The sequence below is a fragment of the Triplophysa rosa genome, linkage group LG7 (genome assembly GCF_024868665.1).
Source record: "Triplophysa rosa linkage group LG7, Trosa_1v2, whole genome shotgun sequence".
NCBI classification, from domain to species: domain Eukaryota; kingdom Metazoa; phylum Chordata; class Actinopteri; order Cypriniformes; family Nemacheilidae; genus Triplophysa; species Triplophysa rosa.
In genome coordinates, this window is record NC_079896.1 from 18,579,317 (window position 1) to 18,606,131 (window position 26,815).

The following is a 26,815-nucleotide window of genomic DNA, read 5'->3' on the forward strand; positions in this document are numbered from 1 at the left end:
ATTACATAGACTTCCATTGATTTTATATCAGGCTTATGATATATTCTATCCCCTATCCCTAACCCTTAACCTAATAATCACAGAAACATGTGCACTCTATTACATTTAAAGAAAAACACTATTTGAGCGAATTATGAGCCTTTTTATTTAGTGAGGACCAGTAAAATGTCCTCACAAGTGGGTTCACACGTATTTCACTGTGGTACTGAGGACATTTGGCCCTCACAAATATAGCTAAACCAGTACACACACATGCACGCACAACGCACACACATGTTTATTTTGTATTTGGTCATCCATTCATTAAGAAAACACAACTGACAGAAATATTTAATTAAAATTGATTGTAAGTACAGTATAGTGATACAGTATAGTACAGACAAAAGCAACACAAGTTTAGAACAAGTTTGTATAAATAGCATTAATTAGAATTTGTAACCTTCACAATAACAAAAACAATTCACAAAAAGCAGCTGTTGACAAAATCGAGGTCATGGTTCAATTCAAAATATCAAAATATTTTAAAGATCTTTTTTGTTTTTGATCATTATCTGAAACAGTGGAAAATAAAGAGGGATTTGAAAGCAAGTGTGTACAGACTCCATATAAACTGTGCATATCCCTTGTTTACCCCCCACACTTTTTAAACAGTATAAGCTGTTGCATTTGTGTCTTCAGCATTTTTTCATTACCCCGTGGGCCAAACTGCCACAACAATGATAGCAATGAGCAGAAGAACGATCACCACCAGCATGCCTGATTCAAAAACAAACAGACAAAACAGTTCGATGATGTTGTTGTTAATGAACCGCTTCAATATTTTTGATGTATCATTAAGTATTTGTTATTTGTTGATTTTAAATGAATAAAAAAAGTGTTCCTTGCCCATTATAAATGATGTGTAAATGCATGGCAAAAACATTTACAAACTTTTGTGCATCCCCAACCTAAACTGTACTCTATTCATCACACGCAAACATACAGTATAAAAGTCACTTACAAACATCCCCCTAACCTAAACGCTTACAAAGGACTTATAAGTAATGTAAAGTGTAATGTCACACAATGAATGAAAGTCAAAACACAAGGAACAACTGTACTGGTGTTAACTATCAAAAAAGATTAATAACTGCTAACAATTTTGTGAAATTGTGAATGGCTTTAAGGTGTCAGTATTTAAATATGTTGTTAAATATCCTGCCCTTTGTAGTTACTTATTTTTTTAAAGCAACCACATATCCTTAGGACTTTATTAACTCATACATTCACTTTATTTATTTATTTAGCTTTTAAGAGAAACAAACCAATTTCATTTACATTTTCACATACGCATTAAAATGTGTCTATATGTTCTGCATGGATTACTGTATCTATTAATGAATTAATGTAATGAATTAAAATGGTGCCACGAATGGCAGCCATGGCGCCAAGCTCTGCAATTCTTCTGCTGTTTTTGTTCGTTCCGTGTTTTGTCATTCTTTTTTAATAAGTTTTATCAGAGACGAACTCCTTAACATTAAGCAACACATCCTAGACAATATTTTTCCAGTTTTCATTTATTTGAACGTTTTGTTGGACATTCTAATCGGAGGTACAGCAATGCTGTTCAAACATGTGTTCAGACGCAAAAGAGGGAAGCGTGTCATTGTCCCCTAACAGTGGCTTTCAAATTGCGCTCCCAAGCATTCATCTTGCGAATATCCATTCCCTTCCTAACAAAACGGATAAACTTCTTGTCCTCACCCGCATCAACACATACTTTTCAATTCTGCTGCATTGTGCTTCACTGAACCATGGCTGAGTGAAGCCATTCCAGATAACACGCTTTATCTACTGGGCTTCCAGCTGTTCAGGGAGGATAGTTCAGCCCAAAATGGACTTGACCATAGTCATTTTTATTCCTACCATGGAAAGTCAATGGGGACCATTTTTTGGGTAAACTATTCCTTTAAGCTGTGTCTAGAGGATGTGAACCGGGTCGTCAGGAAGCAGAAGACTAAAGCCCATTTCTGAATAAATGATCTAAGTAAATAATTTGTTCTTTCATATTTTACAACTCAAGCTGCAACAAAAGTGAGTGTTTACTTGCCGCTATTACTGCTAATGCTTCTCCGTCAACGTACACAACAAGCTGTTTCTTCTTCAGCTTTTGCAACATGCCCATGGACACTGAAGACTAGTGGTCAATGCCTGTTGACGCGGACAATGATGCAGAAATTAAAATAAATCCCATGCGTTGCCTACATTCTTAAAAAAGGTGCTTCAAAAGGTTCTTTGAATAGAAGAACAATTTGGTTCTACAGCGAACCTTTAACATCTGAAGAACCGTTCTGTTTCAAAAAAAGGTTCTTTGTGGAAAAAAGCCTTTTAAGCACCTTTATTTTTAAGAGTGTAGTGTGTAGGTCCAATACAGAGCCATAAATCGCCCTTAAGAAAGCTTCAGGCACAGATGGTGTTTCACCTGCCTGTTTGTCAGCGCTGACCAACTGGCCCCATCTACACAGAGATCTTCAACAGATCGCTGGAGCTGTGTGAAGTTCCCTGCAGCTTCAAATGCTCCACTATCATTCCGGTCCCAAAAAAACCCAAATCACTGGACTTAACGACTACAGACCTGTCACTCTCACGTTCCGCACATTGTTTAAGCGTCATACACCGGTAATGCGGTATTATAAAAATGAATATCATAACAAAAATAAACACCGGTATTCGGTATGAACCGGTATATCGCCCAGCACTATTAGAGATTACATATACATGAGAAATTACGATAAGATTACATATGTATTTGCTGAACAAATACATGCATAACCTGATTGTTACCATCATTCCTACTGATCAGGTACTCAAAAATATATGTTTAATGACGATTAATTATACATATTTTCCTTTGAGTTGAATCAACAATTCCTTAGTTTTTTTAAATAACACTTGTTTCATTGATTTGATCCTCAATTATTTACAAAACTTTATAAAAACTCTAATAACAAATTACATGCAGATAGCCCTTTAACAGCTCACAGCAATGAGACTAAATATAATATTTTGACCTTACTTTGCTAAAACAGTTAAAACAGGGTTTGTACACATTTTACAAAGTCAAATTCCAGCACTTTCAATGTGTGTTTTCATGCTTTTCCAGTAAAAATACTTAAGTGATGATATTGTGCTAAAAAAAATCCTAAAATGACAATCCCAATTTAAATTGCTGACTGTTGGCAAATTATATAGGCCAATATTTTACATGCTTCCCAAAAATTTACTATCATTTGCAAGAGCTTGCAGGGCCTGAATTTTATTTTTTTAAACTGGGGACGAAAGTGTTTTTTTCTAGTTTCAGTCCAACGCAGTTTCATTTTCACGTCATGCACCACGTTGTTCAAATAGCAAATGCATTTACACCCATTGGCGTGCTGGTCTGAAAACGAGGTGTGTTCAGGTGCATTGTTGGCGTGTTGCTATTTTGAGGCAACTGACATAGACTGCGCTGACCAACTGAAACCTGGTCTAAAGTCAACGGCACAATATGTTTTAGTTATTTAAAGAGCTCGTTAGAAACATACGGCAATAGGCAGGTGCACAGCGCGCGTACATTCTGCTTATTACACACAGAGGGATGCGCAGCAGCACACAATTATTACAAATAAATGGATCACAATGTAAAAGATTATTGTGCACATAGGATAAAAAATCTGACTTGTCCTGTAGATGGTCTGCTCGCGCGAATTAACCTCGTGCACGAGCAGGCGCATTTCCTCTTTGGAGAAGTGTTCATTTGCTCTTGAAAATTCCGCCATGTAAATAGTGAATCCGCCATTGTGCGAGCTCCACTGGCTCTTAAAGGGAATGGGATATGATACTCTGATTGGTTTACTGCACGTTATGCCCAAAACACACACATTACTCATTAAGAGAATAGGGACAACCCTTTTACATCATGCGCCGGGCGCGCCGACCATTTCTACCGTCGTTAAATTAGCAAAAATGGATTCGGACACACCCTAAGTACACTTGCGCTATGCGCTTTAGACCATGTGCTTAGATCGTTAAAATAGGGCCCAATTAGATGATACATTGCGCTTTGTCGTCTTGAGTCTATCACATGCACACACCATAAAGAACAAAACAGCTTTTAATGTATGAATCTGACTTTAAAAAATAATATGGAACTCGAGATTTTCTTTACAAGCAGTTCATTATGACTTTAAAACGTTAAAGCGCTGCATTGCGTCTATAATTCACAGGTATCACGCACCAGACATGTACATTTCGCATGCACAAGCTCAAGTTCAAAGTCCACTTCTGCAGTAGGATGGGTCAGTAATTAAGTTTATTATTTTTTTGTTTTAGTTGAAAATCGTGGCTTTGGAACGTTACTAAAAATATTTATATAATACCTCTGTGGGAATAGGCTATTTAGCATGCCCTTCAGGTCTGTTTTTATTTTGATGATTTTGAATGTGTAAAATTTTGACCTGTTGAGATTATACAACAGTAATCAAGTATTTCAGGAGCAGAATGTTTATATGAAGAATATGGAATGCATTTGCCTCACAGAACGTTTTAAAACATTTTAAAGCATTTACTTAAATGTAAATTTAATCAATAATAATAATTGCAATTACAATATCACAGGGAATAATATAAATAATAATGATTGCCATAATAGTGTAGCCCTACCATAAGGTAGCCTACATTAAAAAAAGAAAAGAACAAATATATAATAATATATTGCCTAATATTACTTGAGATGAGTTTTACATAATTTCGTTAGGCTTAATCCTGCTATAGATTGAGTGTTTGTTACATGTGACTTATATTTGAAAGAATAATGATTTGTATATGCCACTCGGGAACAGGGCTCAGCGAAAAACATAGAAGGCCAGCACTGATATTGGAATTAAATTCTAACATGAAGACACAATGTTTCGCGTGGTTATTTCATTTTGTTCATGTCTGTAGATTTACTTCATTATGTGACCCAATTTCTCCCACATTTGAGTAGCGTATGTGTGGAGAGCATTCACTTCTACCACAGAACCCTTACCACAGGAAGCAGATTTGGTCTCCACCAACTTGACTTTGTCTGTCTCGTTTTTGATGCGGCTGTCTGTCTTGTCCACGAGCTGAGTGAGGTCATCAATTATCTCTGAAATAAACAACAAACTACATCAGTTATGATGAACCATCATTTTTTATTACAATTTGTGATACCTAAACATGCAATTAACTTGCCATTAACTTTGGTTGTTTTTAAACTGACATAATCTATTTAAAACCCTAAACACACACGTAAAGCCATTCCTCACAGAAAACTTGTTTACTTTTTCAAATGAGCATCATGTACTGTATGTTTAATAAACATTTACCCTTGTGCAGACTACTGGCTGTAATGGTACATCATTTTATCATTTCAATCATCATTCTAGTTATCATTTCAGTTCACAACGTCAGTTTATAGTAAAAAATGATGGTAGCCAAGTAAATGTAGTAACACATTTACATTGGTTTCCTGTTCAAACCAACCTAATTTCTAATTAGATTATTGATAGAAAATCTTCTGAACGTTTAGCCAAAGCTGTTCTATATACAGTCACGGAATAAAATAAGAGACCATTCCAAATTTTTACTTAATCGGGCTCTTTCAGTTTTATCCTACCATTCTGTTCATCCAGCTCATTGCCGATTTCCTGACCCATCTGTTTTTGTCTGCTTATGACTGCAGCAAGAGCATCCAAGCCAGCATCCTGAGCTAGAGGAAGAAAAGACACATACCATAAAAAGATAGAACGCAGGGCTGTAGGCCATTCTGGTTTAAAAGGGAATGCCCTTTTAAATTACAATTTAAATTAGAAAAAGCCAATAAGCTTTTTCCTGCATAGACGAATTAGAGGTGGCCGCCTCCGTCAACTTTTCAGCCAATATCCATTTGTGTCACTTACCTTAACTTTTGTCATTAAAACAGATCAGTGTTTTGATGATCTTTGTTTTTGAACTTTGCTCATTTAAGACATTAAGTAATACCAGCTAGTGAAAGCCCATTGTCTTGTATGCAGCACACCTTCAACAATCTGCTGCTGCTGCTGTTTCATTTCTCCAAAGCTGAGTCCTCTGGTTTCCTCAGTTTCATTAACAACCCAAGGGTTCATTGTTGGCCCCGCCCTATTTCCTGTCATCAGCGTTGACCTGGAGACCATCATAACAATGACAGTCACTCATCAGCACAGGATCAATCAGAAGCAATTTTGCCTACTAGTGTGCATGTGTAAAACTCAATCCTTGTTAAAGATTATAACAGCTTTTACTTACTATGCCGTGACTCCCATGTTTCTCCTACTATGGCGAGAGACAGGGCACAGGACCAATGCTCGAAACAGTTTCAGATCAGTTAAAGGGGTCATATGGCGCAAAAACGTGTTTTTCTGTGTCTTTGGCGTGTTATAAGTTGCCCATGCATGTATTAGACACGTGAAATTACAAAAATTAAAGTGTCGGAACAAAATATGCATTCTATCTAAAAGCGAATCCTCACCCAGACCAGCCTGAAACGCCTCGTGTTACCACACCCCCACAAATCTACGTCAGTTCGTGGTATGATTTGACTAAGACCGCCCAAATGTAACAATTGCTTTGGAACCTGATGTTCCAAATATGGTAAGAGGCGTTACATTTCCGTCACACGCTTGCAGTATTCAACCAATCAATACGCACTGGTTAACTGGCCAATCATAGCACACCTCGCTTTTCAGAGCGCTTTACGCCTCGCTTTTCAGAGCGATGAGCTTTGTAAAAACTCTGCACGTTTCAGAGAGGCGGGGCAATGAGGAGATACAAACATGCACAGTATGTGGAAAATAAGGTTTTGAACCTTAAATCGTGTATACACATTGCATTACATCTAAAACAAACGAATAGCCTCGGGTTCGGGTTTGTAACAAAAAAAAATATAGGCTATATACAAACAAGTTTGCATGCCGTGGAGTGTGCTTGCTGCGTTGTGACCACAAAAAAACATGAGAGAAAACACACACTTTTCGCATAAACTGTTCTGCGCACGTGCTCCCGCTCTTGTCCTCGTTGTCACAACACAGCAGATGATGGTAAGATGAGTGCGATAAAGCAAAATATTAGCGATGGAAAACATATTACAGTTCCAAATGATGCAGGGAAAGCTGCACTCTGGAAGAATTATGATCTTGTCATTACTGTCAAGACTGGCCCGTAGTGTCCTCAGCATCCCTGCAAGTAACGTTAGCAGCAGCAGCGAGAGGAACATCAGTGCAGCTGGGCTAACTTTTAATCAGAGGAGGACAGTGCTTAAACCAACAGTTCCAGAGGGTTCAAAAATGATTTTTGACTTTTACACCTGTTCACCCACAGCAAAGTTTCGTTATTGGTAAGTCTGTGCTATTTCTTATTTTTTCTTGTGTGTTCACTGCTGAGGGGGCCGCCGTGCCTTGATAAAACTGTGTTTGCCTACATGTAGCTATTTGTTTAATTATCATCGCAAACAATCATAAAATGCAGCACATTTCAACAAAGCTTGCTGTTAAATGCATTTCGGGTTCGTGTTTAAAATGTAACTGTAATGGTCGGGCCGGGTCGGGTTAAACAATCTCGGGTACGGGCCGGGTTCGGGCTTTCGTTTAAAGCCTGTGCAGACCTCTAATGTAAACACACACATACTATAGGTGATACTGTGATAAATCTATTCAATACACAACAAAGCTTTTCGTAATTCTGCGACATACCTCTCTTTACAGCATGTGGCTCAACGCATTTACGCCATATTGGATACCAGTATCGGTATCAGGCATGATACCAAGCTCATGTACTCGTACTTGTAAAGAAACATCGAAACCAAGGACTGATACCTCACGTGACATACATGACAGAACTAACTGAAAGTTGTGCTTTGAAAGTTTGTGACAAGCACATGAAAGTATGTCTTTTCTCATAATGTGTTTGAGGGGGAGTTGTTCGTAATAAAGAAGCTATTCAATTTTTATTAGTTTCAGTGTGTTGTGCTTGGAAAATTGCCAACTCACCCCCAAAAAATACAGGTACAAGCATTGGCATAGTATCGGTATCGGTGAGTACTAGAAACAAAATATTGGTACTCGTATTTGATCTTTAAAAATGGTATCGGAGCATCCCTAATAGTGGATCAAACTCTTCATGTTGGTGTTGACGATATCCGGTCCAGCGATTCTGGCCAATATCGGACCTAATTCTAATCTCCAGTTACAGCCTTCGCTGAAGCCCGCAATCGGAAAATGTATGACAAACATATGTAGATCATATGTAGATATGACTTAAATGTATGTTTTGGTGGCATTTAAAATGAAAATCATTTCTTATTAAAATCATTTGTTATTAAGCCCATTATTCGGGTATAATGGAATAATTTGTTATGTTCAAGAGTCTGTGCTCCTTAGAGTTTGTTGTAGTTTTAGATCAAGTTGTTTCTGGGCTCTGTGAAACAGAATGACATAGTGTCAACTAGTGTTGAAATGTGCATATCATCCAAATAACTTGCTCTCACTGTCGATGCCTGTTCTTGACAATTGCCCATATCTGCCAGTTAGCAACAGTAGTTTACCATTTGGGTTTAAGAGGTTGGTGTACTCTGGGGGGTCTTAGCTTGGGTCTGTTCCTCTCATTCTTAAGCTTCCTCATGTCAAAGAAGTTTACCACTCACATGTTTGTCAATTGAGCTGAAGCTCTCTCAATGACTTTTTCTTTCCTGCCTTGCTCTTGCACTTTTATCCAATCCTCTACAAGACTACGCAAAATGTGTACCAAAGCTTTTAAGAACTTCTTCAAAGTACTGGATATATCCAAGTGGTCAGGGGCAAATGCTTTCTTGAAAAGCCTTTCGTCACTTCCTCTGCCTCATCTCAACTGTGTAAGAGTTATCCCTTATCCAATGAACCCCTTGCAGAACCCATAGATTTAATCAGACAAATCGCAAAGAGGCATCACAGTGAAATCAAGACCTGGTGGGAGCCCTTCAGGAAGGAAGGTATTTTTAAAATTGTTTTATGAATGCCATAACCCTTCACTTGGAAAAAAGTTAAATGCTATTGAAGTAAAGCTAATAGCCACACACTGGCATACAAAGACCATACAGTGAGATAAATCCTAGCTCTAAAAATCATTCAAGGCTCAGATTTTCATAAAAAAATTCTTGCACGTATTTCTTCAGTATTATATTTGAGTATTATAACTTGTTCTAATGACTGTAATTTATTAGGACTCTTTAGCTAGACTCCTTGGAATGACAAGGTTCTATCTGACATTTTTGTCAAAACTGAGTTATTCACGTATCGTTATTCTGTGACAACTTTACATTTACATTATCTAATGTTTTTTAACGCTGTGTACATTTTGAGACTTTTTTTAGAAAACAAAAAGGTTTTATCTACAAAGTCAAATGGAACATTTTCTCAAAACTACCCAGACCTTATAATTCCAAGGCCTTAAGACACACAGAAGTGTAACGGTAACGAGATCGATAAGGAGAAATGTTTATGCTTCCATGTTAACGAATTAGAGGAAATGGACAAAGGGATCAGACATTTAAAAGTATTTTAATTTTATAAATGAACACATAGCCTAATCTATCAGACCTGGGGCCAGTTGCACCTGCTGTGCGTTTTGACGCAAAGGAGTACCAAGTCAAAAGTCAAACTTACAAAATGCTGTGATATAATGCTCCTTCGCAAGGCTTGATAAAAGTAAATGAAACACACGTACTTTTTAAAAAAGCTGAAGGCGCCGCGTGCGAACATTAACCTCCTTAAAACTGTGTCCTTCCATTCGGTTGTAAATTTTCCTTTTCCAAAGCAGAACTAACTGAGCCTCTGTAACTTTGCTAATTGCTAGCAGCTTCCCTCCATGCATATACATTAATACGCTGCGTAATGACGCATCATCACAACAACTGGACTAGATTAATCTTTTTTTACAAAGTAAACACATAGGCTAGTCTACCATTTTCATTTCCACTTTGTTTAAAATTCTTTCAACGTTAAAACTTTGAATTAATTATTTTCAGTAGGTATTACATGAATTTAAAACTGTGTCATGTGGGGGGCACAACAACCCTGTGGGGAGGGCATGGCCCGCAAGTGCCCCCATCCCCCCCCTTGGTGCCGGCCCTGCTCTCAGGTGCGGGTGAAAATCAAATATGGCTGAAGGAGGGGCAGTGCATGATGGGGAACGAAGTCCATAGGGTGAAAACACGGAGAATACTGGCAGGGGAACACAAGGGGGCAGACAGGACCGTGACAGTAAACATTTACAGATGCCTCATGATCAGAAGTAACAGTTTGAATAACAGCAAACTAACTGAATCCAGAATCCAGGTATAAAAATTTGCGGTACAAAACTACAATGTCACAAATGAAGAATTTTTTTTATCAGAAAGTAGCGCTGAACAGCTAATAAATTCAAATACATTTGAATTCACAGCATTTTAAAATAACTTCTCACAATTTTTTAATTGGACTACTGCTATTGGATTATTGAAGGTAAGCGTCATATTATGCGACTTGCGGATTACTTTACAGAGGGTTTGTAAACTACTAGTTATGTTCTGCTCCAAGAACAAATGGTGCAACCGCATTTATTTGACTAACCAATAACTGTCTGTCTAAAAAAAAATTTGGTTGTTCATTCTCTTCTTTGCTTACTCCAGCTTTAATCCTCCTAGTAGCATGGCCTTGTAAACTAACGGTACTCTTTAGCGTGTTGACAAAATGTTTATATGCTCTCCTACTTGTAAGTCGCTTTGGATAAAAGCGTTTCTAACTCAAGAACTTACAGATGGCTGGTGCAACTCTACCCTTATCTAGCAAAGGAGGAAGCCTCTGTGTATTAACCAAAGCAATGTAAAAATACAATACAAGCAATACTGACAGATGGAGCACTGCAATCTCCTAACAATATTTTTTGGCCTTTATATAGCTTTATATTTATTAGACAGTGGAGAGACATATACAGTATATCTGTTAAGCTGTGAACCAAATGGCTCAAGGAATCAAATGATGAATACATAAAATGGCCGTCCTGTTCATTGTAAGTTCTCCAGTGGGAGATCCCAGTAGTATCTGTCTATTGTTTGATGGCCAATTGTTACGTATAAAGTCTGGTCACAGAGACATTATCTTGGGTCAAGAATGTAGAACGCTGGCACGAGAACATCGCTACAGAAGAACCATGCTACACTACCACCTTCAATAAACTCTTTTCCTCATAAGCACTTTGTCCTGGTTTCTTCATTTATGTACCAGAAGCATGTTTTTATAGTATGTGCAAAAATATTTTATTTGCTTTAGTATATAATCCTCATGCATCAAAAAAAAAAGTGAAATGTGTGGATGTACCTTGATGGCTCTGCTTCTGTGATGTCTCCTTTAAAGAAGGCGTGTAGCCTCTTTTCTCTGGTAGAGAGATCGTCAACAAGGTTTTGTCTTCTGTCTGCTTCAGCTTGCATTCTATAGTTATTTATTAAGGCTTATTAAGAAAATGAGATAGTGTTACTGTTAAATTATACTTAAACCACAGTGATATGGCCACATAGCATTATACTTGATCATTAGAAACATCTATGACCTACAAAATATATCTTCACACGTGACAGTCAATTGACCCTTCACAAAAACCCCGCCCCCCTTCGTTCCTGTTGCTATGTCCGTCAAACTTTTCGGTATCAGCCCTGCACTCCCAGTGTAAATGTGTGCACTCCCTGGGGATATAGTGAAAACTTTCTGGAAAAATGGCATGCTGATTTCAGACAGAAATGTCTGCAATATGCGTTCGAGGGATACATTCAGGATTTGAGGTACAGCAGCCCTAAACAGACAAACAACTCTACAACGCGAGTTTTTCTTCCTCTCCGTTGCGGTATCGTGGTGAAATGGATCGCGGGAAAATCCGTGATCCGTAAGGATCGTGCTCTCCGGTGCAGAACGCATGTGACCCGCGGATTAACTGAAAGTTTATTCATCAAGTAAAAGAGTAAAACGCGCTCTCGCTCGCTCTCCAGTTTCAGCTCCAACGCGCTCTCGCTCTGAAGTATCTGGACGAGTACAATATTAAAGCGGTTCCAGATAAACAATGACGCTCAAAACTGCTCCGTCACACAGCTAATATTACAACAACAACATATCTTGGTATGTTAGTATGTTACTCACATACTGATCCGAATCAAAGCAACCTCCTCGGGGATGATTTTAAGATGATCTTTCTCTCCAACGTCTTTCTGCTGGAAAGTATCTCCATAGATATCTGTGAGTACATATCTGCTAAAAGACTTAATCCTAACGTGTCTCTGCTGTAAAGTCTTTATAATATTAGCGCAGGTCCTAGCTCCTGCCTGACTTTTATCCTTCTTTTTAAACTTAAAATCCACAAACCTTTTATTGTATGTAATACATAAGTCATAGCTCTTTCTACAGTCTTTCTAATGTCCGCAAAATCTCTTCCCTGCGTCAACATAAGAACGACATCTTTTTGTACTGTGGTGGCCACCGTCGTATTTGGACTGAGCGATTCGTGGCAAATCTATAATACAACGCTAGTGGCCGCTGTTAATTAAGAACTGTGCCTTTAATATGTTTAGCTGCGGCAAGCTGTTTGTTTTGCTAATGAACGGGCGAACACTGGGGTTAGTTTCGTTTTAAACGTCTCAAATAATTTGTGTTTAGGCTGAAAAATCTGTCACAGCAAACTAGCTCTCACATTGTGTGTGTAACGTTATAACTTGTCAATGACAAGCGCTAAAATCCATGTAATTCCGCTGAGATTTGCAGTGGATTCCGTGGATTTTAGGTAAGCATACACGCACAACGTAAGCGCATTAGGATCAATCCGGACGAATGATTTGAGACGTTTAAGATGAAACTAACCGCAGAGGAATTCAGGAAATATCATTTAGCTAAACCATTGCCATGACAGTACTAAATGTGTGTTGTGTTGACACGCCGGACAGAAGGGGGGTGGGGTTCGCTGTATCTCATTATCAGTTAAAGAGACGTGCACCAAAACGGGTTGCTGTAAGCATAGCTGTTTTTGACGAGGCAAGAGGGGTTTTGTTTACACAGCCATTGAGTGTTTTTAAGCAAAATATGTTCCAGACATTTCATGAAGATCCTAATAAATCATACCAACTTGTTGAAAGTGCTCGTCTGAGGAGACCTTTAAGATAAAAATGGCACTTTGAGAAGCTTGATAAATACGGGCCCAGATTTGCAAACCAAATGAGGAACTCTGACTCAATACATATGATGATATATTATAGCTGAAGCCAGAAAATGTATTTACTACAGAAATTATTGATTATTTACATTTTTTTATTTTTAAAGTGCAAATATCAGGTAATTTTTTTTTTACAAAATGAATATATAACTGTATGAAAATACCATATGCAAAGTTTTTTTATTTAACATCGTGCCATTTTATGTCATGGGACGGAGTTGTTTGCCAGGTTCTGTATATGTATTTGAATTGTTGAATTCCTCATGGTAATTTAATGTGTTTGTTGAGGTTGCAGTCCAGTCCACAGGTTTCCTAATAAGAAAATGGAGGCGGTGTTCTCTTCTGTGCCTGGGTGCGTTTTGTGCAGGTAAAGAAACGGGACTTCCCTTCTGCTTTGAAAAACACTGTGGTGTGTAGTGTTCACTTTAGACCGGAGGATAAGCATCCCGGCGATATGAAGAAGAACCAAGAACCAAGTGAGACTCAAGAGTTGGCGCGGTTCCTTCAGCATGTGGTTTATATACATAAACCAGGGCTTGACATTAAGCATTGTCATGTGGTTGTCCTTCGAACAAGTAAATTTGTCATTCACTCGTCAGAGTACAAAAATTACTTGTCCAAAGATTTAAAAAAATGATATTTCATTTGAATTATAATATAATATAATCAATAATTGTTCCGGATTTAGATTAGTTAAAATGCTTAGAAGCAAACTTGACCAGGGTACGCTTTGGCCGCCTGAATTTGGTTATAGGCCGTTACTCTCCGTGACTGCTATAAAACAAAGGCAAGCAGTAATTATTATTAGTGTTACGGCTGTAAGTTAACTTTTTTTGCACATAGCACTGGTGCTAGAGAGGTTTAAAGTTTGGTAGCACAGGCAGAAATGTGCAAGTGTAGTTCATTATGAATAGGCAAACAACTGACAAAAGACATTAATGTTACATACAGATGGATAAATTAGGGCCTTATCATTTTTAGATTACCTAAATTTGTTTTAATATTTCTAAGTTCTGTGTTTTTCCTTTTTTACTATACAATAGGGGTATATTTGTCCACATAAATTACTGTAGTATACTATAGTATTTACTATAGTAACTGCAGTAAAATTCTTACTACAGTTAGGGCCATAAATATTTGGACAGAGGCACATTTTTTGTTATTTTAGCTGTGTATCAATATGTTTTCGAGTTACAGTTTTATAATAGATATTGTCTTAAAGTGCACACTCTCAGCTTTATTTAGAGTGTATTCACATCCAGATTAGCTGAAGGATTTAGGAATTACAGCTCTTTAATATGAAGCGCCCCCCTTTTTCAAGGGACCAAAAGTAATTGGACAGTTGAATAAAAAGCTGTTTTATTCACATGTATGGGCTTTTCCTTCAATAATTTTGTCATAAATGAAGCATGTTAAACGTCTGGAGTTGATTCTACATGTGGTGTTTGCATTTGGAAGCTGTTGCTGTGAACCCACATCATGGGGTTCAGGGAGATCGCCATGCAAGTGAAACAGACCATAGTTAGATTTCAAAAACACTACAAATCCGTCAAAAAGATGCCAGGAACATTAAGAGCGGCCAAATCAACAATTTGGGACATTCTAAGAAAAAAACAACACACCGCTGAGCTCAGTAACAAAACAATCCTGGGCGTCCATATGAGATAAAAGTGGTGGATGATGACATTATCCTCTCCATGATGAAGAAAAACACCTTCACAACGTCCGGACAAGTGAAGAACACTCTCCAAGAGGTAAATATGTCAATGTTTGTCAATCAAAACAATAAAGAGAATACAAGGAAAAAATAGAGAGGGTTCACAACAAGGTGCAAAAGCCTCAAGAATAGGATGGGTTGATTAGACTTCTGAAATAGCCGAACAAGCTCTAGAAAGCATTTTTTTGGAGAGATCAAATTAATTTCAGCCTGCATAAGACTAAAATGAATAAAAGATATGGAGAAGGCTTGGAATATCTCATGATATGAGCATACAACATCTTCAGTAAAATAGTGTTCAGGCAGTGTGATTCCATTTCCATGCATGACGTCCTCAGGCACTGGGTCACTGGTGTTTTTTTGGTGATGTAACAGAAGACAGAAGCATCCGGATTAATTCTTCACTTGTCTGGAAGTTGTGAAGATGTTTTTCTTTAACATGGAGAGGATAATGTCATCATCCACCACTTTGATCTCATATGGACACCTAGGATTGTTTTGTTACTGAGCTCAGCGGTGTTTTTTTTCCCCCAGAATGTCCCAAATTGTTGATTTGGCCGCTCTTAATGTTCCTGGCATCTTTCTGACGGATGTGTAGTGTTTTTGAAATCTAACTATGGTCTGTTTCACTTGCATGGCGATCTCCCTGAACCCATGATGTGGGTTCACAGCAACATCTTCCAAATGCAAACACCACATGTAGAATCAACTCCAGACCTTTAACATGCTTCATTTACGACAAAATTATTTAAGGAAAAGCCCATACATGTGAATAAAACAGCTTTTTATTCAACTGTCCAATTACTTTTGGTCCCTTGAAAAAGGGGGGCGCTTCATATTAAAGAGCTGTAATTCCTAAATCCTTCAGCTAATCTGGATGTGAATACACTCTACATAAAGCTGAGAGTGTGCACTTTAAGACAATATCTATTATAAAACTGTAACTCGAAAACATATTGATACACGGCTAAAATAACAAAAAATGTGCCTCTGTCCAAATATTTATGGTCCTAACTGTATATTGTTTTTGAACTTTAGTAAAGTATACAGTGTTTATCAATTTACTACAAGGGCACTTCAATTTTCAATAGTACACTACAGTATTTTTTGTCTGAGTGTTCAATTTAACAGGACTTTTATTTTGACGGGTCTTCGGGAAGACCCTTGTTTGCAGATAGCTTCACTCAAACAGTAAAACGCTCGTAAAATAAACTCTCAGCGCAACTCTGGAGATGTAGTTCATGTGTTCATATCCTCATACAGTGCAGACGCAGATAAATCCTCGACCATCGCTCGTGTTGTATGTTAAACTGTGCACATAATTCACTCAGACACGCAGAACAGCCAGATGACATTTAAATAACAGGATTCCGCATCTGCAACGGTGTGCCATTGATTATTGTCACACACAAACAAGAACAACCACGACAAACACTCAGCTCTGTCTAATGCACATATTATTTGTATTCTTCATATATGTCGCACTGTTATTTTCAAGTTACTTCTCCGGTCGGGCAAGTAAAATTCTCTCTCATACCCGTACAAAACATTCACTTGTCCCGGACAAGTGTTAATGTCGAGCCCTGCATAAACCACTATTATCACGTAATTTTTTTCATGTTTGCCAAGTACGGCAACTGTGCTTTATTGTTGAGATGCTCTCTATATGGAACTTTGCATCTAATATTCATTCATTCCATTACGGCTATTCTGTTTATTGTTGCTGACTTGCTGTGTATTAATGCCCTGATAAGCTAACACTTGTCTCTCACCAGTGTGCATAGCAGGCTCTTAATTGTATGGCTGTGGACCATCATACGAGTACTGTATGAATAAATGTTTACAATTTCCTCAGTGTCCGGACTGTCAGTGAGATTCATTGTTTTCCTACTGCTTACACTGACCGCACTCCTTCGAGTTACGTCACTTACAGTTTGGGGGTTTTCAGATGCAGAGGTAAAAATGTAGTTCCTACATTCTTTTTCTATACATTGACTCACTGGGGACTCTAACCTGCAATATGGTCTTTAAATTATTATTGTTACTGCAGGTTTTTAATGTGAAAGGGAACACTGAATTAAGATTAGGCCTATATTGTTGTTGGTACCCAGAGTAATTTGCTTTTATCAGTAAAACTTGGGTGTTTGTTACAATACACTGCATCCACAGGTGCTAATAACAAATCACATTTTTATAGGCCTCTGAAACACACCCCATATTAACGTGACAAGCTACTACTAATTACTGATACATTACGTTCTCACTATCTATTAAAGCTTTTTTCTTTCTCTTAAATTTTGCAGGGCATAAAAAGGATACATGTGCCGTTGAGCAGAATCTCGCATCAAATTCTCCCTAAGCTGTGCTACATTCTGTTTAAGTTTTTGTAATGATGCTCTTAGGGTCATGTTAAGCTGCAGAAACAGACACACAGGACGAGACACATTACAGCAAAAATAAACATGATAAAGCCAATAAATTTCTGAAGAATAACAAAATTATGTCTCTACCTTGGCTGGGTTTCCCCCCGTTCTCTGCTGCCTGTTCCTTTCATGAGTATTTTCTGCAATTTCTTGAGTCAGTCGACAAGTCGCATCATAATTCTGTGACCTAAATGATAGCAATTAAAAGTAACTGAGGTCACATGCACACAAAAGTTTCAGAAGTCACAACCGCATTTAATCATGCAATAAGAAGCAGTGGGTTACAGTGCATTTTATAACAGCTAAGGAGGTTGTTATGCCCCGTTCACATTACAAGCGACTTTGTCACTGCATGTCGCCAGGGTATGGCGCAGTAGCGTAGCCAGAAAAGAGACTCTGGGTGTGCATTTGAAAAACTGGGTGTGCCACATTTATTAACAGATTAAAGTGAAAAAACCCAACTCTGCATATAATGTTACAGAATACACTGGGATGATAAACTGGCCACATATCCATAAAACTATATACATTTTATATTTATATAAATTATCAAATATAACTATTCATTACATTCAACAACAACAACGCCATAACACATAAACAGTACCATTAATAATGCCTCAAAGGGGGAGACGGCGTGGCCTGACCTAGAATGCGTCAATTATGTCATCTGGGTCCAGTGTTTCTGTGAGCTCTCATTCAAACATCAGCAATGAGAGGCTATTTAGTCTTTCAGTGAGCATAGTTGCTCTGTTGCTGGTTTTGATTCGATTTACTGATGAAAATAAGCGCTCCACGGAACAGCTTGTAACAGGCAGTGTGATAAAAACGCGTAATAAACTGTTTACGTTGGGGAAAACGTCTTTATCACTCTAAAGGCTTGTTCGACTTGATGCGGCGCCGCAAGATCTGACAGGCGGATGACATCAAAGTACCGCGAGATAGGGATGGGCGATATGGCCCTAAAACTCTATCACGATAATTCCTGGTATTTGTTGCAATAACGATAAAAATGAGGGTATATCCATAACGCCATCCACCGCTGTTTTTTGCGTCAAGTGATAGTAGCTGCATGTAGTCTAGACCCTCAGAAAAACAAATATTATCAAAAAGTAAAACTTACCCCAAATCAAACAGCTCCTAAAATATACCTACAGTATTTTTGTAAATATAAAATATAATAGTGAGATTCGACTTCAAAAGGTTGTAGTAAAGAAAAGTTAAATGAACTAAAGCTCAATAAACACATCATGTCATACCTAAAACTTTATATATTCTATTGTTGGGTGAAAACGATCGATCGCATCAGCTGTCAATCACTCTCTCTTGAACTGTGTGAACCTTCTCTTCTCACAGCAACATACACTGAATCTGTCTATGACTCGCGCTACAGAAAGAGAACAGAAAAATGCAGATAAAAGAAATCTAATTACATAATCCATGCTTTCATACATTCATAAAAGTATTTAAAATAACGTAATACAAACTCGCATTTGTACCGTATGTAAACAGGCAGCAGTGCTGTGCACGCTGTGTCGCTATGAAAGCACATGTGGGCGCGAGCTACGCACGGGACGCTCCGTTCATGTAACAGGCAAGAAATCATATTAAACAATTTGCGCACGCGCGCATAACATCTAACGAATGTTTAAATAAATACTTTTAGCCAAACTAAATGTTGTGGTGTAACGTATTATAACTATCAACGAATACTTAACAGACAAATTAAATGAAACGAAAGTGAAACTAAACATTAACTCGGATGCATCTACAGTGCCAACCTAAACGAGATTTAGAGCTCGTCTTTTAGTGCAAACTCTTTCTCAGCTTCACGTCCGCCCTCCGCTATACCCGTTTTTCCTTCACATATGAGCTGTGAATGGGTCTCGCAAAGAAATACATCATCAACTAGAATTTATCGTTTATATCGCGGGGAGACTAATTCCTATCGTGTGGGGAATTTTTACCGGTATATCGCAAACGATATAATATCGCCCATCCCTACCGCGAGAGCGATTCGAAAAACCATAAAAAGTTTGCTTTCGAATCGCTCTTGCGGTACTTTGATGTCATCCGCCTGTCGGATCTTGCGGCGCCGCATCAAGTCGAACAAGCCTTAAGACTTCGATTAAGGATGGGTGCAGGTGACCCGCATTCAACTTTCGTTTGAGCAGTTGCACAAACACCGTAAGTTCGGGACCTTCAACACAAGGGCTGCGTTCAACCCCGACAAAACGTTGAAAAACATTTTTTAAACGGAAACGGTGGTGCGGTTCAACACCCTGTTGTTATGACGCAAGAGTTCAACTATGGCAGCTGAGAAGGCCATTCTTTGTGTTCTTTTTGAAGAATTTTCGAAGCCTGATGAAATCGGTATAAATACGTGTTGAATACTGCAAAATGCACCTCTTCTAATATCTTCAATTGTTGCGTATACCGAGCTGAAGCGGACACATTTAAACGACTTTACTTGGACCCATTGTGCAAGCTGTCTCTTTAATAGCGCGTGGGTTATACACATGTTGCTGCTGATTTATGGCGTTATTATAATGACAAATGTCGCGAGTGCATTATTACAAGGCGAGAGCGCATTCTTGTAAGTGTTCTGCATTCACTGTTCCAGAAGTTCATGGCATAAAACTGAACTTCTATGCAATATACCAAACGCTCCCTTACCGTTCGTTTCTAATATACATTTGATTAATAATGTTGCATCAAATATATTAAAATTATTACCTGAGAACGTGGTGGATCCAGAGGCGTATTAAGACCTCAAAGTGCCCCTGGGCAACAGCCCCAGAGGTGCCCCCCATCCACCCACACGCAAGAATCCACTCATTAAAAGATTTATATATTTAAAAAAATGTATAAGAATGCAACTCAGCAATTTACAATATACTATTTTACAAGAATTACACATTAACATGACACTTTTGTAGAAAAGAACACAAAAAACAACTCTTTTCATCAAGCATTTTTAACAATTAGGCCTACTGTAGTTAAGAGGTAGTTGGCCCGCCGTGGAAGCCTATCCCTGATTGGTTGACTACTTTTGACAGCCTATAATGCCTGGAACACACAGGAGGACGTCTCGAGAGCAAGAGTACCAAAGGATTCGTGGACGCACGGCACGCATTTTGAGTGCGCACACGCTCACTGAGCGAGAGGAGAGAAAATTCATAAGAGAGCAGCATATAATTGAAAGCGCGCTTCCAGTTTTGTGCATGAGCAAAGGAAATCGGCGTGCGAGCGGAGATTCGCGCACTCGTATTACAAGAATGCGCTCTCGCCTTGTAATAATGCGCTCGCGACATTTGTCATTATAATAACGCCATACTGATTGGGCTGACATTCTTGACACGCCCACCAAACAAGAGAAAACATATATCAAACCCTTGCGAAACGTTGCGCACCGGTTTGAGCTTGAACATGCCCCAAGTCTATAGTGTTTGCTGGGTGCTAGGGTGGGGTCACGTGAGTCAGTGCCTGTTTGCGGAATGCGGATTGGTTGACTGTCCGAATGTTTTTTTACCAAAATAATTAAAATGAACAAATATTGTAAGTAAACAACAATAGCACGAGTATATATTTTTTATTAAAACCCTTTCACACGTAAGTTTAGAATTTTCAGAATGACTCCCTGGCGTGAGTTTTTTTCACGACAGCAGCTGTATGACTGATGTATTGCTTTTACGTAATTTTTCTTTTTTATTCAAAATATTCACAAACTTGGTAACTATCGTATACGCGCCGGGTTAATTTAAGACTTTAAAAAAATCTGCATTTATTTTTATGTGTGCCAGCTGCCACTTTCTGTCAGCACTTTACTTTCGTTTTGTTGTTTGTTTATTTTATTAAAAGTTTGGTTTAACGTTCGCCGGTTCCCGCCTCCTTCCTTCCTTCCTTCCTTTGAACATTGTTACAGGGAGCCATTAGCAAAACAATCCCTTTTGCGTCACGCAACTTTACATAATTACCCATCATACATTGTGATACAGTCTGGTTCGTTGGTCCGTTGGGTCGGATGGCTTTCACACATCTACCGAACCACTCCAGAGTTCGTTTGCAATCGGGTCGAGACCACCTTGTTCAGGCGGTCTCGGAGCGATTGTTTTGGGGCGGATCCTAGCGCGATTGCCGTATTCACATATGCCTAAACGAATCGAACCAAGAGAGAAAACGCACCAGGTTCCGAAACAAACCCTTATGTGTGAAAACGCCCTAAGAGATCATTGAATCATTTAAAGTGAACCACAGAGAATGCAAGATGTGAATGAGCTTTGCTCGTTTAGTAAGACTTCAGTTTTTAATTCAGTTGGCTATTGTGGGCTGAAAAGTTAGTTGAAAATGATAAAAAAAAGCTTCATTTTATCAAACAAAAACATTTCTGTTTTTTATGTAAAAAAACAGAATGTTTAAGTAATGTTTTATATAATGTAATAATTGTCATTTTCATCTAATTTTATTAGAAATTTTAATATGTCAGTCACTTTGGTTAAGCCACTGAAAGGTACGGTAGGCATTCGTGTGTGTGTACAAGATCGGGATGGCACCACCTCCGCCTCATTTTGAGCCAGGAAAAACCCTGAATTGTAATATTCATTATTGACAATAATAGTTTATACTTGATTAAAAAACACAGTCAAATTAGCTGAGTTTGGTCTGTCACATGACTGTGTCAGAATTTGTATTGTAACTGAAAACACACGTCATACACTTTCGCAATCTGCCATAGCTAGGGTTAATTAACGTAGAATATTAGAAACATTCAACGTACACACTGCAGATAAATTCGGTTGTTCTTTTAGTGCCTAATCCCTTTCTGTACACACACAATTCTATAATTACGGGAGTGACAACCCTTTACCAAAATTCGACACAGTATGAGAATTATTTTTATTTATCTTCTGGCTATATCATATGTATACAGTAGGAAGATAGAGAACATGTATAACGATGAAGTGTACTGTAGATCTCCATCGCTCTTCACTCTCTATTAGATGCGCACTTTTAGTGTGTTGCGACTCTCTGTCTTTAGGTTTGTTTATTCTCACGCTTGTCTTTGCACTGCGAGTCTCTGGTGACTCCAAACATGTCTCCACAAAACGAGGGTTAGCGGCGCGTCACGTCAAAGTGTTCACATGGCGTGCATCATCGCGCGTTTCAATTCAAGTGATGCATATTAAAAAAGCATATTTTTTTATATGCTATCACTGCGGGTGAGAGAGAAAGCTCCGGAGTGAAGCGGATCCAGAAACTACAGACTGAAAGAAGTTCAAAAGAATATTTGATTTGTTAATTTGTTATGGATGGATTAATTCACACATTTTTTCATCATAACACCCAACTTGCAGAGCGCCGAGTTAACCACGCCTACTTATTTACACTCCGCAGAATACACAGAATAGAAAAATCTCTTACGGTTGACATTTTTTCCACGGTAATGGCATATTCCGTCATACTGCCCAGCCCTACTTGCGGCTTAGGTCCCACCCACTTGCGGCTGACCCGCCCATCTGCAGAAAGCTCCGACCTCCCTTGTACCTAACTCCGCAAAGCGCTAGCCTAAAATATTTTTCTCAGATCCTTTTGGCCTCCCTACATGTTAGTAATGAGTACATCCATGCTGTATTTTTATCCAGCGCCTATCTAATCTAATTAAAATAAGTAAAATGCCTCATTCCACACAATCCTCCTTTTTCACAATGCAGTAAATTACCCATTATGCCTTGCGTATGCGCGTAGGGCGGATGCTAAAGACTTCCGGTTCGCCCCTTGATCCCATTAGTTAGGCATTACCAAGTTAGCTTAAAAACTTTTAATGGACGTTATAATACTTTTGTGTCATTTAAAACAGCATAATGTCAAAGAGCAGTATCTAAATTATTTCACAAGGGGCAGGAGTTTCTAACCTAGAGCATAAAAAACAACTTTGTTTCTCACTATAAGAAGTTGGACAGCGACATCTACTAGGATGATGACATTAAACTCTAGCAGGCAGGAGTCACATATTGATATATGTTATGTATGAGAGTGTAGAAGAGCTTTCAATTTATAAAAACACTGAAGCATACAGTTACGCAGCGTTAACATTGGATGAATTCTTTCACATAACCATCAACAGTTCACATTTCTAAATTGGAGGTTGTGCTGAGTCCGGTGTCCTTAACAGGGGAGTCATAATGTAACAGGAAGATTTTGATACCCACACCAACTATAAATAAACCTGATCACATTGCGTGGGATCTTTTATGAAATAATGCAGTATTGAAGACATCTGGATGCTTTAGTGTGGCTGGTTCTGGTATGTCATGTAGCGATAGGCAGTATTTTTGGAAGCCTGTTTAAATGATTGAAATCGATCTCGGAGGTCTAAATTAACACCAAATTCACTGTTCTTAGCCTTCACAAAAATTAGGCAGGAGACTGAGAGTTATATTCAGCAGAAAACCCCCAAAATAGTTGGAATTGAATATACAGGGCAGGCTAACTTTTAAAACAATCACTTGAAAACAATGTACACTGGACTACGGAGCGCATGAAGGGACAAACATATCAGGCTTTTTATTTTTATCTGCGTATTGAGACACGCTAAAGTTAAAAAGGTCAATAATATGTAAGTAATAAAAAGATGTGCTAGTATATTTAGGCCTTTTTACTTTTAATAAAAATGTATATAAGAGGGGAGCCATTGTTTCTTGACATACTTGACTTGGCATTAAACTTTTTAAGAAATATTCATTGTCAATCTCAGTTCATGAAGTGGCATTATTACTACCATTTATGCAGTACTAGTACTAGATTTTAAACTGTTCAAAGTTAAATGTGTAATGCATTTGACTACAATAGTGTCTCTATTAATAAAACACAATCCAAATTAAATATAGTAAAACAGTCAATTCATGTTTAAGGGGATACTGAGGTGATTTCTTCATATTTAAGCATATCACAATTCATACAGAAATTAGATTCAGTGCTGTATTATGAATAAATATAACAATTTACTTAAAAATAGCATGGAGGGGCCCCACACATTGCCTTTGCAAAGGGCCCCAGATTCTGTGCTACCCCCTGTTCATAATTAAATAATAAATGTGGGGAGAAATGACAAAAAATGCCCACTTTTTGAGAAAAAGAACCACCCCTTCAACAAGGCTGGCTACAGTCCTGCACACACCCATTAGATTTGAAATTTATTTTAAAAATTAGGCATTTAGATGAAATAACTGTATTTTGCTCTTCGTTTTTTGCTTTGCAGACGGTACCTATCCTAATACATTACATTATAAAATCTTTCAGTTACAATACCTTAAGGCAGAATAAAACAAATAAAAAGCACTGTGTGTTTTCAATTCGAACTCGGCATGTTTCTTGTCATTGTGCTAAATCGCTAAAAACTATTGATTTTTTCCTAGGCTGAATCTCTGACAAATGTCAAACGTCGAACCAACTTTACATCGGTCAGTAAGGCACTATAAGGACAACCGAATTTATCTACAGTGTGTACTTGGACTGTTTCTAATATTCTACGGTAATTAACCCTATCCTGAAAGTATACGACGTGCGTTTTCAGTTACAGACCAAACTCAGCTAACTTGACTGAAAACATATCAAATATTTGTTTTTAATAAAGTATACACTATTGTTGTGATTAATGAATATTAAAGTGAAATTCAGGTCTGTCTACAGATGCACGTGAAGTAGACAAAAAATCTGTAACGTTACACATAAAATGTCAGAAATGTTATAGACGATATAAACTGCTTACCACAAATCATGCGACATATTGCAGCACGTTTAGTAACTTGCGCTCACGATTTACGAACAGCAGTAGTTAAATTAGATCAAAATAAACAATGCTGTGTACTTCCTACTCGGATATGACGTAAGACGGTGGCCTTTACAGATCAAAGCTAATAGGCTTGTTCGACTTGATGCGGCGCCGCAAGATCCGACAGGCGGATGACATCAAAGTACCGCGAGAGCCATTTGAAAAAACATAAAATGTTTGGTTTCGAATCGCTCTCGCGGAACTTTGATATCATCCGCCTGTCGGATCTTGCGGCGCCGCATCAAGTCGAACAAGCCTAGTGTTTCCAGATTGGGTGGACAATTTCCAGCCCAAAGGCTCAATAAACCCGCCCACACCAACAAAAACCAGCCCAAATTTTAACTGCCAAAATAATGTGATAGAAATGTATTTGCAATGTCAATCAACGATGATAATGACCATTTTATCTCCTTAAAACGAACTATGACAAGATGAAAAAATATAAACCAGGAAAACAGTTCAAATGGATCAAACATAGCATTAAAGAGAGTTAGAAAATATTACTAATATGTACAAAAAATAAATACAAATACAAAAAATAAATTAACCAATGACTTTAACCTTCAAAAAAACACATTTTGTGCAAAAAGTGCCCACTACAATTAATCGGATTCGGAAAGCTGAGAAGGCATTTTCAACTCGTTCATGAACATCATTCACACACCACGGCAGCCAAAAATGTGCAATTCATTGCTACATACAACAGAACAAAAAAAAAGAACAGCAGCAACAATAATGCGCTTACCTTTGAGCGTTGCCTTTACTACAGTTAAAACCAAAAAACCATGGTTACTGTACTAAAACGATGGTTATCACAAAATAACCATGATTTGAAAACGTCTTGGTTACGTATGTAACCTCAGTTCCCAGATGGAGGGAACGAGACGTTGTTTCGAACTGACAGATCGGGTTCGCTCTTGAGAACCAATCGTCTTCTGACTATTTGGAAAAGGCCATTGAAATTGGCGAATGAAATTTGCATGCCGGACTCCGCCCCGGACATCTGGGTATAAAAGGAAGCCGGCGTGCTCATTCATTCACCTTTTGGGCTAAGGAGCCCGAGAGCATCCCTCGACCACTGCGGTGGGCGGCCAGCGTTGTGGCATAAAGGACACAACGTCTCGTTCCCTCCATCAGGGAACTGAGGTTACATACGTAACCAAGATGTTCCCTTTCTGTCGGTCTCTCGACGTTGTGTCGAACCGACAGATGGGGTTCCTCTGGAAAATGCCACAGTGCTGTGCTGCGTCACAATCTCTAGCGAGGTGACGCTGACTGGCCTAGGCGTGTCAAACGTGAGCGCCATCGCGAAACTTGTGACCATCCAGTGGAGAGGTAGGGGGGTCCCAGAGCTTTATACGAAAGGTGGGAAGCCCCCTACCACCGGCCGTCACAGGCGGAGGCCTGTTTCTCTAACAGCGAGAAGCCGCCCGACACCGTAAGGGCCACTGGGTAAGCGTAAAACACTGCAGAGACCACTTCCCGCCTTAGGGAGGAGATTAGTGGAGACACCAGCATGGTCTCACCATCGGGGGAGAACTCATGGGAAAATATGCGGACTGAAGAGTTAACCGCAAGGTG

The 26,815-nt window shown here is 38.5% G+C and overlaps 1 protein-coding gene across 1 annotated transcript; it reads right to left on the minus strand.

Annotated features, from left to right (window-relative positions):
* On the minus strand, window positions 1-25,289 carry stx8 (syntaxin 8). The gene is made up of 8 exons (XM_057337786.1): window positions 25,172-25,289; window positions 17,491-17,590; window positions 17,300-17,394; window positions 11,391-11,501; window positions 6,062-6,186; window positions 5,660-5,752; window positions 5,048-5,149; window positions 1-756 (listed from the first exon to the last, which is right to left on the minus strand). The coding sequence occupies exons 1-8, from the start codon at window positions 25,186-25,188 to the stop codon at window positions 689-691; spliced, it is 711 nt and encodes a 236-aa protein (XP_057193769.1). The 5' UTR covers window positions 25,189-25,289; the 3' UTR covers window positions 1-688.
* Between the last annotated feature and the right edge of the window lie 1,526 nt (window positions 25,290-26,815).

Coding starts and splice junctions, on each gene's coding strand:
- stx8 (XM_057337786.1), bottom strand. Junction 5,753..6,061: donor GCAGCAGCAGATTGTTGAAG/GTGTGCTGCATA, acceptor TTCTTCCTCTAG/CTCAGGATGCTGGCTTGGAT. Junction 757..5,047: donor GACCAAATCTGCTTCCTGTG/GTAAGGGTTCTG, acceptor TTTTTGAATCAG/GCATGCTGGTGGTGATCGTT.